At 41.9% G+C, this 12,235-nt stretch overlaps 1 protein-coding gene across 1 annotated transcript in view; it reads right to left on the bottom strand.

The window, feature by feature from the left end:
• Positions 1-800: 800 nt before the first annotated feature.
• Positions 801-12,235, bottom strand: part of GRPR (gastrin releasing peptide receptor) — a 37,320-nt gene continuing 25,885 nt past the window's right edge. The window contains exons 2-3 of the mRNA XM_055564684.1: positions 3,059-3,410; positions 801-1,190 (exon numbers count right to left, since the gene is read on the bottom strand). Of these exons, the coding sequence (XP_055420659.1) occupies positions 801-1,190; positions 3,059-3,410 (742 nt within the window). The remainder of the gene's footprint in view (positions 1,191-3,058; positions 3,411-12,235) is intronic.

Genomic DNA, 12,235 nt, shown 5'->3' with positions numbered 1-12,235 from the left:
TAATCAATCCCACCCACCCCCCGGCCAAAGGATTTCTCTAATATGGTAATGGCACCATGGATGATTATAACTGGGTAATAGCAAAAAGGACCTGCACTGACTTACGCTGTCACTCCACAGGCACACGTGGATCTTGATATATGTGTCAGTGTGTGTGGTTGTGTTTTTGCCTTAAAATGATGTGGTGAGTGTTTTTCCTATATCCTCAGCTATGTCTTTTAAAAACAATCGAAACTCAGGGATTTGTTTGAAATTGGCTTCCAGTGTTATCAATTTGGGGACTGTCCTTTATACATGGGACTCTCCGAGGGTTGGCTTTTCCCATTACAAGTGTAAAAATAAGTCCCTTGGTTTGTGATTATAAATATTCCTGAAAAGTGACTCAAATCACATTCATAAGCACTAGCTTCTGCTTAAGGAAATGGCAAGGGGCAGTTTTTCAGAAAGCAGTCAGTGTGCAACTTCTCTGCTATATAAACCTGGTTGCTCAGGCAGTTTCTCTGACTTAGTTGAGCACATCTGTATATCCGGGTTTAATGCTTAAAATAAAGATTTCCTATTTGTTCCCTTTTCTTAAAAAGGGAAAGTTTGTTCTACCTCTGAAGCAGCGTCCACAAGTTGAAATGGAAAATGCAAGCCATGATAGGCCTTCCAAGTGACCCATTTAGGCCTCTCCTCTACCCACCCAGATCACTCACAAGCCTGCCAAAAGGTCTTCGGAGGGTATAGAGACAACCAGCAACACAAGGGCTCCTCACCAGCCATAAAACAAAACCAGGGGGGCAGGGTCAAGGGTGAGTCTAGACGTACCCCTCATGACAGATGTTTCCATTGATGAGGCTGAAGGTGGCGGCGGAGGGGTTGGTGCTCTTGAAGGAAGTCATGCAGCTGGTACTTCTGCCGGCACTGTGAGACCGGCTCATCAGGCCAGGCCGGCAGCAGAAGAGCTGGGTGTTGAACTGCTTCCTGAAACTCTTGCTCAGCAGGTAGAGGGCAAAAGGGTTCACGCAGGAGTTGGTGAAGGCCAGAAGGCGGGCGCAGATGCTGGTGATGAAGTGGAGCATGGAGGTGTCCACCTCGGAGTAGTGGTAGGAGCGGTACAGGTAGATGATATGGTTGGGGAGCCAGCAGAAGGCAAAGAGGCCCACGAACACCAGCACTGTCTTGGCCAGGCGCTTCCTGGATTCGATCTGAGGACAGAGTCACACGCAGAGAGACAGAGGGACCAAGGGACAGGGTGGGGGATGCAGAGACAAAGATGTGGGCAGAGAAAAAGAAGGGGAAAATGCATTAGGGAAATGGACGAGCTCACAAGGCCCAGAAAATGAGTTCCATAGAAGAGAGAAGAGAAGAGAAACAGAGGAGAGAAAAGCAATAGAAACAGACAGAAAAAGAAAACAGTCAGAAACACAAAAAGGAAAATGCCAGGAAGCAGAAATAGATGAGCAGAGTACAGTGAGAGCAGCTCTTTAAACAAAGTTGATTACACGCTTGAGTGGACTGCACAATGAAATTCTAGTAAGTGCCCTCGTTTTCCTCAGGAGGGCATTGGTGCAGTTATCAGCCATATGACTTCATGTCTTCCTTGGCTCCACAGTTAATAATTTCTTCTTCCCTCTGATGCTTAAAAAAGGACCCAGCTTTGTTCTTCCCCATTGGCCAAACTAAGATAACTGCCTATTACTTTTTTTTTTTTAATCTCAAGTTATTTCTAGCCTATATAATATAGGAAGAGTCTCAAACAAAAGCGGGCTGAGCTTCTCCTTCTGTTCCCAACTCACTTTGCTATGGCAAGAGGAAACATCATTCTCCTTCAAGAATTTGGGATACAATGAATGTTCTCCACTGAGAGCTCCTTCAAGCAGGGAGAGAGTTTCACTGAAGACTGCTGCTTTCCCCCCATAATTGAGTGGAAAAAAAGAGAATTTTAGAGGTGAAGCCTCCAACTAAGTCGGCTACACATTTTAAATGAGGGGAGAGTCTTTCTGTCTTTCCATCATAAATACCACTCGATATACATTTGGACTAGAAGGCCAAAATTGCCACAGAGGAGAAAGCCAGAGTCCCTGGTTTCTACCATTTATACCTCAGGATGAGATTATGGGGGTGATGAGGGGGCTGGGGAAGAGAGGCTAACACAGATGGAGGGCATCCTGCATTCTGGACCACCTGGGGGTATATATGCTCCTCTTGTCATCCTCCAACAGCCTTCTAATATAAGAGTTATTACCCTCATCATGGGTAAGAAACTCAGAGGGTAAATGAGTAGGTCAGAAAGCCTGGATTTGAACTCAAATCAATGTGAACCCATCTTAATCAAACTACTTCTTTTTCTTCAACCACCCTCATTTTCCAGCCCTTTCTGCCTTATCACATATGGTGACCCTCTTCCTACCCAAAGAATGCGACTGGAGTTTAAAGCAGGCACATCCCTCTGAGACTCTACATTTTCTCTTTTAAAAAACACTAACATGTGTTTTTTTTTTTTTTTTTTCCGGAGAAGGCAATGGCACCCCACTCCAGTGCTCTTGCCTGGAAAATCCCATGGACAGAGGAGCCTGGTAGGCTGCAGTCCATGGGGTCGCACAGAGTCGGACACGACTGAGCGACTTCAATTTCACTTTTCACTTTCATGCATTGGAGAAGGAAATGGCAACCCACTCCAGTGTTCTTGCCTGGAGAATCCCAGGGATGGGGGAGCCTGGTGGGCTGCCGTCTATGGGGTCACACAGAGTCGGACACAACTGAAGCGACTTAGCAGCAGTAACATGTTTTTCAGATTTTTCTCAGAAACAAACCCATACTCCAAAGCTTTCAGGTTCTCAGCACCTCACTAAACCTAGCCTTAAGTAAAAGAACAAGATTCTAAGGGACATCTGAATGCTGAGTCTTCTGCAGCTAGGAGTCTCTGTTTACCATCTGGCCACAGATCACTCACCTCTTCTACTGTAGAATCAGGCAGCAGGACCACCTAAATACGGAACTTGTCAGTGGAGTCCTACATATAAGCAAGGGATCAAATCCCCAAGGAGGAAATGAATTACTCCTAAGCACCCACCTGCTTCTTGACATGTATATTCCCTTCCACGGGGAGATTGTAGGCACTCTGGATCAGATTTCTGGCGATGAAATAGTAGTAAACAGAGATGATCGACAGTGGGATGATGTAGAAGACCAGGAAGGAAGCCATGGAGTGGATTTTGGGGTGCAGCTCATTAGAGTGTGGGTACGGGGCACAGCTAATGAAGGTCCGGTTGGTGCTTTCCTCATGGAAGGGATGTAGGTCAGAAAACACAGCCTCTGGGATGGCCAGCAGCATGGAGACAATCCAGATCAGTGCGGCTTTGAGGCAGATTTTCAGCAGGGCATGGGAGGCCTGGATATCCATTGGCCGCACAATGGCTTTGTACCTGGGGCAGGAAAGAGGGAAGTTGCTTAATATTATTACCAACTGGAAGCCAGGGTCTGGACTAGGGCAAGGCTAGGAAGGCCCCTAAGGTGCGATACTTTAAGAAAGGTCATCCAAAGGCCAACTGAACTCATAGTGAGCGCCTCCTTAAATGCTGCCCCCCAAACTCGCTGCTCACCTCATCCTAGCCCAGCTCTGAAGGATGTCCCTCTCTCCCCATTCTCTCTTGATTTTAAGAATACTTCTCAGAAAAGCTGAAGCTTCTTTTATTTTCTTAAATCACAGAAATGAATAACAAAGCATGTTTAACAAAGGACACTGGAACAAGACGGTTGGTTGCTTTTTGTTTTTTTGGGCAAAGCCTTCATTTTGAGTATTTAAATGCAGTTTAGGAAACTTTAGTCACTGAGTATTTACAGACACCTCTTTTCTTTCTCAAAGGTTGAAGAACAAATAGTTCGCTGAAAAAGTTATACACAGACGCATCGCTGTAATTATCAAACTAATTGTTCCCCTGCCCTCCTACTCTCTTTCGGCCTCATCTTCTCTTGCAGTATGCAGGTTGAGCTCTGGGAAGCAGACACTGAGATGAAGTCAGGAGGACAAAGAGTTTATTGTTGATGAACACGTATGGGGAAAGGGGAGGAAGCAGGACTGGGCAGAGGGAGCTGTCAGACCCTGAGGCAGACCTGACAAGGTGTACACCAGCCAAAGTGACCAACCATCCAAGTTTCCCTGGACATTTCCCAGTTTTAGCACTGGAAGTCCTACACCCCTGGAAATTTCTCAGTCCCAGTAACTGTGACAGCTGGTGACCCTGCACCAGCCCAATGGGAAGCTCAGGAGCAAAGATTGCCCAGTGCGGGAGTCCTATCTCAGTGGAAATGGCCAAGCCCTTGTAGCACCACCTTGCTTGGTTACTGGCTGGGACCACCCAAAAAGAGGGTGATCTCAATTGCTACCTGGTTCTGTCTCTGGGCAGGAAGTGCCCAAGAAGAGCATGACCATAGCTTGAAAGCTGAAGTGGGCCTGGAAGGAGCTGACTTCTGGAGGTTGCCAGCTACCCATACAACACCTACCACAGTGGGCCACACACCTATTTTGGGCCCACTTGTCTGAGAACCCACTAAAAGATGAACTTCTGGTGGGCAAAGACTGGGTCTTCATCTATCTTGGTATCTATCAAGATCTGCACACACTGTACAAACATTTGTTCTACAGCACATGAGCTGCTATAGTGTAGAAGTTGACATGAGTTGGAACCATCTAAATGTGAGTGTTCAATGCTAAAAATGCTGTGTTGACACCAGGTTCAGCCTCTGATATTCTTTTGTATCATGGCCTTCAGTGAGAGAGGTACAGTTATCTCCACTTGTTTCCAAGTTGACTAAACCTCCACTGAGTTGCCATTCTTGGCTGCATCCTGACCGCTCACTCACTTTCTGCCTCCCTCCAGGGAAGGGGGTGTGAGTTTGAGAAAAGGAACCTGGCCTGTGCTTATCTAGGTGCCCCTAACCAGGTGAATGGCACCTCTAATACAGGCGGCAGTGTCTGCAAATCCATTATTGCTGTGGACCTAGGTCACAGTCTCCAAACAGCTTTATCAGATGGAGAAGCAATTATTTTTTATCATCATCTGTCTCATTTTTATATCTAGTTCTCTGTTCCCACTTCAGGTAGGGAAGAAGAGGAGACTATTTATCAGATATCCCCAACACTCCAGAACAACACTATTGTCCTGCTTCAGTATACCTGCGTGTGATTTTCCATCCATAATTTGCATTTGTGCACTTAAAGCAATTTAAAAAACAAACATTTCAAAAGGAGCTTCTACTGTCCTTTCTCTAGTCACTAATAATTTCAAACATTTTAATTTCTAGCTTAGAATGAAGGAAAGGAATCGATATTTTTAATGAAAGATATGTGAACATCCTCAGCCAAAGATGTATATAATTAAAGATATCTTAGATAAATCAATTAGAGATAAATGGGCAGTCACAAGTACCATTAACTCTCCAAGGGAAGGTGATCCCCTCATGCATGAAGCAGAAGCCAGAGGGAATGGCTTCCCTCCTTCCCTCTCGGGAATCTTGTATTCCTAAGTGCAAAATGCCATGAGATATTGAGCCACTATTTCAAATTCACAACTTTTAAAACATGTAAGATAGTATAAAACATTTATTTGATTGCTTCGTCAGAAAAATAATTTGAATCTAAATCTAAATTAGCCTCTGGATCTATGTACCAGTTTTCAAGAAATGTGGGGATAGAAGAACCAGCTAGATAATGCAGTCAGTCAAATCCTGAAACAGAAAATTCTACAGGAATAATGACCCCATTTTTTTCAACAAATATAAGGCATAAAAAAGCAGAGAGAATGGTTACAGACTGACTGATATCAGTAGCGCAATGTGTAGACCCCTTTTGCGTGATTTAAAATTTAGTTTATTTTTCGGCCATGCTGTGCAGCATGCAGGATCTTAGTTCCCTGACCAGGGATCGAACCCAGGCCCCTGGCAGTGAGAACAAGAAGTCCTAACTACTGGACAACCAGGGAAATCCCTTCTTTTGGATTCTGATCCAAATCAAACAACCGTAAAAAGACATTTTTGAGACTACTGAAGAAAATACAGATTTAGTACTGGTGATACCAAGGAATTATTTTTAATGTAATGGGTTTAATAGTGGTACTGTGATTCTGTGTTTTAAAAAATACTTTATTAAAAACACACCCTAAAATATTTACCAATGAAATAATATAATATCTATCTAGGGTTTGCTTTAAAATATTCATATATCATTTGTATCATTTAAAAATAAGTACAAATGCATTGCAAATAATTTTGTTATGGAATATTAATAAAATTTCAAAGAAATTAAGGAAATCCCATTCACTAAGCTCTTGCCTTATGCCAGGCAGAGAATAGCATCTACGTGATCTCACTTACGTCTTAACAGGTAGGTGCTATCATCCCTACTCTACAGTGACAAACTGCATGAAATGCAGATGGTTTCAGAAGTGGTGAGGTCAATATTCAATTTAAACCAAGTCTGTTCAGGATACTACAGCTTTTTCAGAAGAATGCTCTGGGTAAATTCTTCCTAGAGATAAACAAATCAGCCATTTCACAAATGTGTATGTAACATACCAAATGTTCCCTGGAAGTCTAATGGTTCTGTAGAGCATGGAACATATCAGTCTATATCTTCTGGTTTAGACTGCTCTGCCTGGAGCTCCCAGTGGAGGGAGATCCCCAAGGGGTGGTTCTTGTTTAGGAGTGATGGCTGGTTGAACTAGGGTGGATACTCAGTATTGTAAACCAGCCAATAAACTGTCTGGCCAGCTACCAGAGAGCCTCTCTTTGTCTTAAGCATTTAAACTGAAAAATTGAGAGGATGTAATCAGTCAATCATAGATGCTACAAATAAAAGGTTATGATGTCAAGGAAGCAATCAGGGCAAGATGAATAACCAAAGTAGGTAGAGTGAGAGAAGGAGAATGAGGGAAACATAAAAGAAGAAGCTGAGATGATGTGGCCCTGAGTCCTACAGAGGGTCCTTGGTTCCTGGCCCATGAACTACTTTTGAATGTACAAGAGGTGTCCTGTTATAATCTTAAAATTCTCCTGTTCCCTTTTCACTTGAGTTGGTTTAAGTGGCCACCATTCGCTATCAACAAAAGAGCCTTATCTAGAACAATTAGACATGCTGGTCATTTAAAGCTATCATCAGATTTTATTTCCAGGATCATTTTGCATAAATTATCCCCTGCTTGCTGTCCTCTGAAAGAATGAGCTGTCAACTTTCAATTGTTCTCAAGACACAGACCAGTTCCTAAATCCACCATTACTTTCTTGCCTCCTCCTTTCTTCATGCTCCATCCCAGAGGCTCCATTCATCTTAAGGCGATCTTTTCAAATTCCAGCTTACAAGTACCATCTTACAGCTTTTGCTGACCAATCGAGACATCGATGATTCCCTTTCCTTCTAACTTGTCTGATTTTACTCTTCTCATTTTATGCTTCCTCTGCATTACCTTCAATTGCTTCTAGCTTTCCATGGGCATGTCTTTTCTACATGATTTTTTCATAAGTTCCTGAGGTCAAAAGTTTATATCTTCTCCTCTTCTTGTCTTCTGTATCATTGAAAATGCCCCAGGTCCCCTCTTCTGCATACCACTTATTTCAAAGTAGAGGCTCAGCAATGACTTGCTAATCAATTAAGATTAATGATAGGTGACTCGCAGATGTATCTTTTATTTTCAACTTCACATAAATAAGTGACAACAGATTCACTTTCGCACACCTAGTAAGAATCATCCTTCCACAGACTGACCGATTCACTCCTCTGATAAGAGGGGGCTGAAAGTGCTTCCCACTTCTGAAAACATCTGTGCTTCATTTTTCTTATGCAAACACTGGAAAGGTCAAAAATGTCCTCTGTGCCAGATTATTGTGTCAAAGGGGTTCTTGGCAAGTGGAAGTAGCGGGCTCCCACACCCACGGTTGGAAACTTTTGCCCACAGAAATGTATGTCTTTTATTCAAACACAGGCAGTTTGTTTATGTTTAAGGATCCAGCAGTTCAGCCCTTATGTATTCATAATTACCTCCCGAGGTCTGTAGGAATTGTTGAACGACAATATTTTAAAACCTCCATTACAATCCTAATGCACGCTACCTGGAGAGGGCTGAGGTGAAGAGAAAACAAAATGAACTAAAAGGTCTCTAGGGTAACTGACACAGTGTTGGCATTTAAATTAGAATCCTAATACCTAATAAGATTTGAGAAGACTATTAAACCTTGGCTTTATTTTCTCCTGAGAATAACACCAAGAACTTTTCTGAAGAAATGTGAGGCAATTATTAGCTGGTTTGTAAAATGACTATAATCCAGAGCAACGGAGTCTTACCTCCATTGAGCTATTACTCTGCAAATGCAGAGCTTGCTGCTCCTTGGTGCCCATCCAACCATTATCTTTAAGTATATAACAGATTACAGTCATCCTTTTCTCTTCTCTCTGGACCAAAAAACTCCAGTGCTTCTTTTCACTCGTTCTTAATATACTTCAGTTTCCTCAGGGCTGTACTGTGAATTGGGGAGCAGAGACCTAGTTCCTAATGGTGATTCTAGCCACTAGTTTTATGATCTCAGACAAATCACAGACTCTTGGAACCTCAGTATTCTCATCCCTGGGTCGGGAAGATCCCTTGGAGAAGAAAATGGCAATCCATTCCAGTATTCTTGCCTAGCCAATTCCATGGACAGAGGAGCCTAGGGGGCTACAGTCCATGGGGTCGCAAAGAAGTGGACATGACTTTCACTATTCTCATCCCTGAATAGGATATAACTCCTACAACCTCCAGTGTAATGACTGATTCAGGCAAAAATGATAAAACCACTGAGGGAGAGGTTTTAGGGGGACAAGATACTCACATAGTCTCAAAGAGCTCCCCACATATTACTACTTAATTACAAAGGGAAAATGTACCTTTATGTAGGGGAGGTCTGGGGGTCACTCCTCTAATCAAGTGGTCAAACCCAGGGTGAACTTCTCCATTAGGTGGAACAGGCATAGGTCTGGGGCCCATGATATTTTTAGAGGCTCAAGAGAATATCTTAATTCCTTTTAAAATCAGAAGAAAAAAATTTAATATAATCTATCTTGGATTATGGTTATCTTTGTGCCAATACAACTATAAAATAAAAATTTTTATACTTTTTATGGAGAAAGGATCCCATGAAGGTAAAAGTGCAAAAGGCCCAGAAAATTCTTAATGTGGCCCTGATCAAACTTACCATCACCAACAGTGGGACAATCTGCAATCCTGTGCCTCTTGATACAATGCAATGGGAAAGACATGGCATTGCCTACAACTGTTCTTGCCTCCAATTTTTAACCTGAATCTACCATGAAGAAACAATCAGACAAATCCAATTCTGGCACATTCTAGTAGATAACTAGCTTGGATTCACCAAAACAGTCAACATTATTGTTTTAGAAGAATGTAGAGGAGCTACTATTCTACCTTAAAGGAGGTGAAAGAGATATAACAAGTAATGTTTTTTCACATTATATAGAATACATACATATAAACTTCTTCAGGAGTTGGTGATGGACAGGGAAGCTTGGTGTGCTGCCGTCCATGGGGTTGCAAACAGTTGGACATGACTGAGCGACTGAACTGAACTGAAGGAATATTGTTAATTTCACTGGGTATGATAACAGCATTGGGGTTATATAGAAGTGTGTCCTTGTTCTTAGGAAATATACAAACATACTTAGGAGTAAAAGGTCAGAATGTTTGTACCTTACTTTCTAGAGTTCAGCAAAGTAAAACAAAACAAACAAATATATATATATATATAGTAGATATATATTATTATTATATACTTTACATATATATATGCTACAAAGAGCAAGAATAAAATCTAGGAAATGTTCATTGTGGAATGTGGGTGGGTATTATACAGGAATTCATAAACAGCTTGGGGAGAAAACTTACATTAAAATATAGAGTTTGTAAAAGATGAGCTAAGAGTAAAGTAGCAATCTTAAAATAATGTGTTATATATTTTAATAATAGTCCTTTTGTCATCAGAAATACTTTATTATAATTTTAATGTAATTGAATGTGTCATATCTAATTAGAGTCTCCACCAGGAATGAAGGAAGCGTCTTCTCTGTTATGTTCATATTGTTCTCTTGGACTTGTGGTTTTAGTATCATCTACAGTCTATTGGATTTTATTTTGCTCTGCTTTGCTTTGGCAGTATTATTTTTAAGCTACATGCTCATTTAGGGAGGTTAATTAAAACTAGGTCATGCACAAGCAGATGCCAGTCTGCAGTTCCTCACCATTATCTGGAAAGTGCCGGGAAGAGTCAAGTTGCTGTAGAGACTTGTACACAGTGGGCACCCACTCCTGCTGCCTCAGCTGCACATGACAAGGGATCCTCTGATGTGAATTCAGTAACAGGGTGAGCTATTCACTTTTAATTCATCCTTATTTTTAAATAAAAATAAGAGTAGAAGTAAACTCCACTGTGGGGTCCAATGTCCCCAAACACACTTTCCAGAAGCTTTAGCTAAGGTTTCAGGAGATTTTCTAAGGTCTTAATAAGCTAAGATTTCCTAAGTCTGCAGTGAAGACTGTCTTGTCTCTGGAGGAAGTGAGCTTTAAACTCAGACCAAGACAGAGAATCAAGATCCATGCAACAAAGTGTAATCACGATTTTTCTTTTTCTCATTTTCTTCCAAAAGACCAAGACACAGATTGTGGATCCACGCAGGACCACCTCTGAGTAAAATCCTGAAGTTACTTCTCTGTGAATCAAAATTTCCCCTCCACTGTGTTCACCCACTGTAGAAGGCCACTGTCTGCCTGACATCAAGGCCTGCTTTGAGGAAGGGAGTGTACATGAGTCATTTGCTCTTTAGTATGGGCTGAAGTCAGTGAGATCACCTCCCTGTATGTAGAGTTCTACCTCTGATTATGGAAGGAAAGCTCTGTTTCCCAATAAAGGTATTTTTGTTTATTCCTCCAGCAGATGGAAGAGATATCTGGAGTGCAAGTAGTTAGACTTCTACCTATTCACTTCCTTCAAAGGCTTACTCTGCAGCTACCAAGTGGGGATTTCTTTCTAGTAACAGACTGCAGAGGAACAAGACCATTTTGTACCTGGTTTTCAGTTAGATCAATTTTGTTAAAAACAATAATAATAGCTAAAATTTATTAGAGATTTTGTATGGATCAGGTGACTATGCTACGAGTTTTGTTTAAAATGTTGCTTTTAATCTTCACAGCAGTTCTATGTGGCAGGTACTAACATTATTGCTCTCTTACAGATGAGAGAACTGACATGAAGTAAGTTTTCCAAGGCTATCAGTGCTAAGCATTGGATACAAGATTGGAGCCCATGCAGCCTGTCCCCTAAGCCTCTACCACCAGGCCCTACTGCTTCCTATAATGATGGTCCTGAGATTAACCACACAACATGGGCTTTCAAGTGTGGGGAAGGAAAAATCATTTTCCCTCTACCCTTCTAAGTTCTTGACTAAGACCCCCGTAATAAAAGACAGCTTAACAAGACAAAAACAAACAAGTTTAACAACACGTATACTTCTTTGGGGGCTTCCCAGGTGCCTCAGTGGTAAAGAATCTGCCTGCCAATGTAGCAGATGCAAAAGACGCGGGTTCGATCCCTGGTTCGGGAAGATCCCCTGGAGGAGGAAATGGCAACCCACTCCAGTATTCTTGCCTGGGAAATCCCATGGACAAAGGAGCCTGGCGGGCTACTGTCCATGAGGTTACAAAGAGTTGGACATGACTGAGCAACTAAGCATGCATATCTCCTTGACAACATGGGAGAGACCCAAGAAAACTGAGTAACTCCCTGAAAAGGCCCAAGCCATAGCCTTAAATACCATCTCTACCTAAAGACAAAAAGATGTGGCTAGGGGAGCCAGTTATAGGTTATCAGGCATAGCACAGTAAATAAGAATAAGCTCATTATACAGATTTAAATCCATACCTTCTACATTGATAAGTTTCTAGACATTCAGAGTCATCCTCTTTTTCCTGGTACCAAGAGAAAGATCCCCTTAGAGTGGAGATTTCCCTCATAAATGTAAATATCTCCTATAACAGGGTAACTTCTACTCAGTTTTTAAGAGCTTCTCCTATATGCGCTATTTCTTTAAAAAAAAAAAAGTCTAAAATTATTTTTATGCCAATGAGGCACATTTTGGGGCAAATTTTGCTCCCCTTCACTGGTACTGGAAATAAGGAATAAACCCGAAGAAAGGATCAGGGTGCCTGTTCCC

This window comes from Bubalus kerabau, chromosome X (assembly GCF_029407905.1).
Source record: "Bubalus kerabau isolate K-KA32 ecotype Philippines breed swamp buffalo chromosome X, PCC_UOA_SB_1v2, whole genome shotgun sequence".
NCBI lineage: Eukaryota > Metazoa > Chordata > Mammalia > Artiodactyla > Bovidae > Bubalus > Bubalus kerabau.
This window is presented reverse-complemented; position numbering and strand designations above follow the sequence as displayed.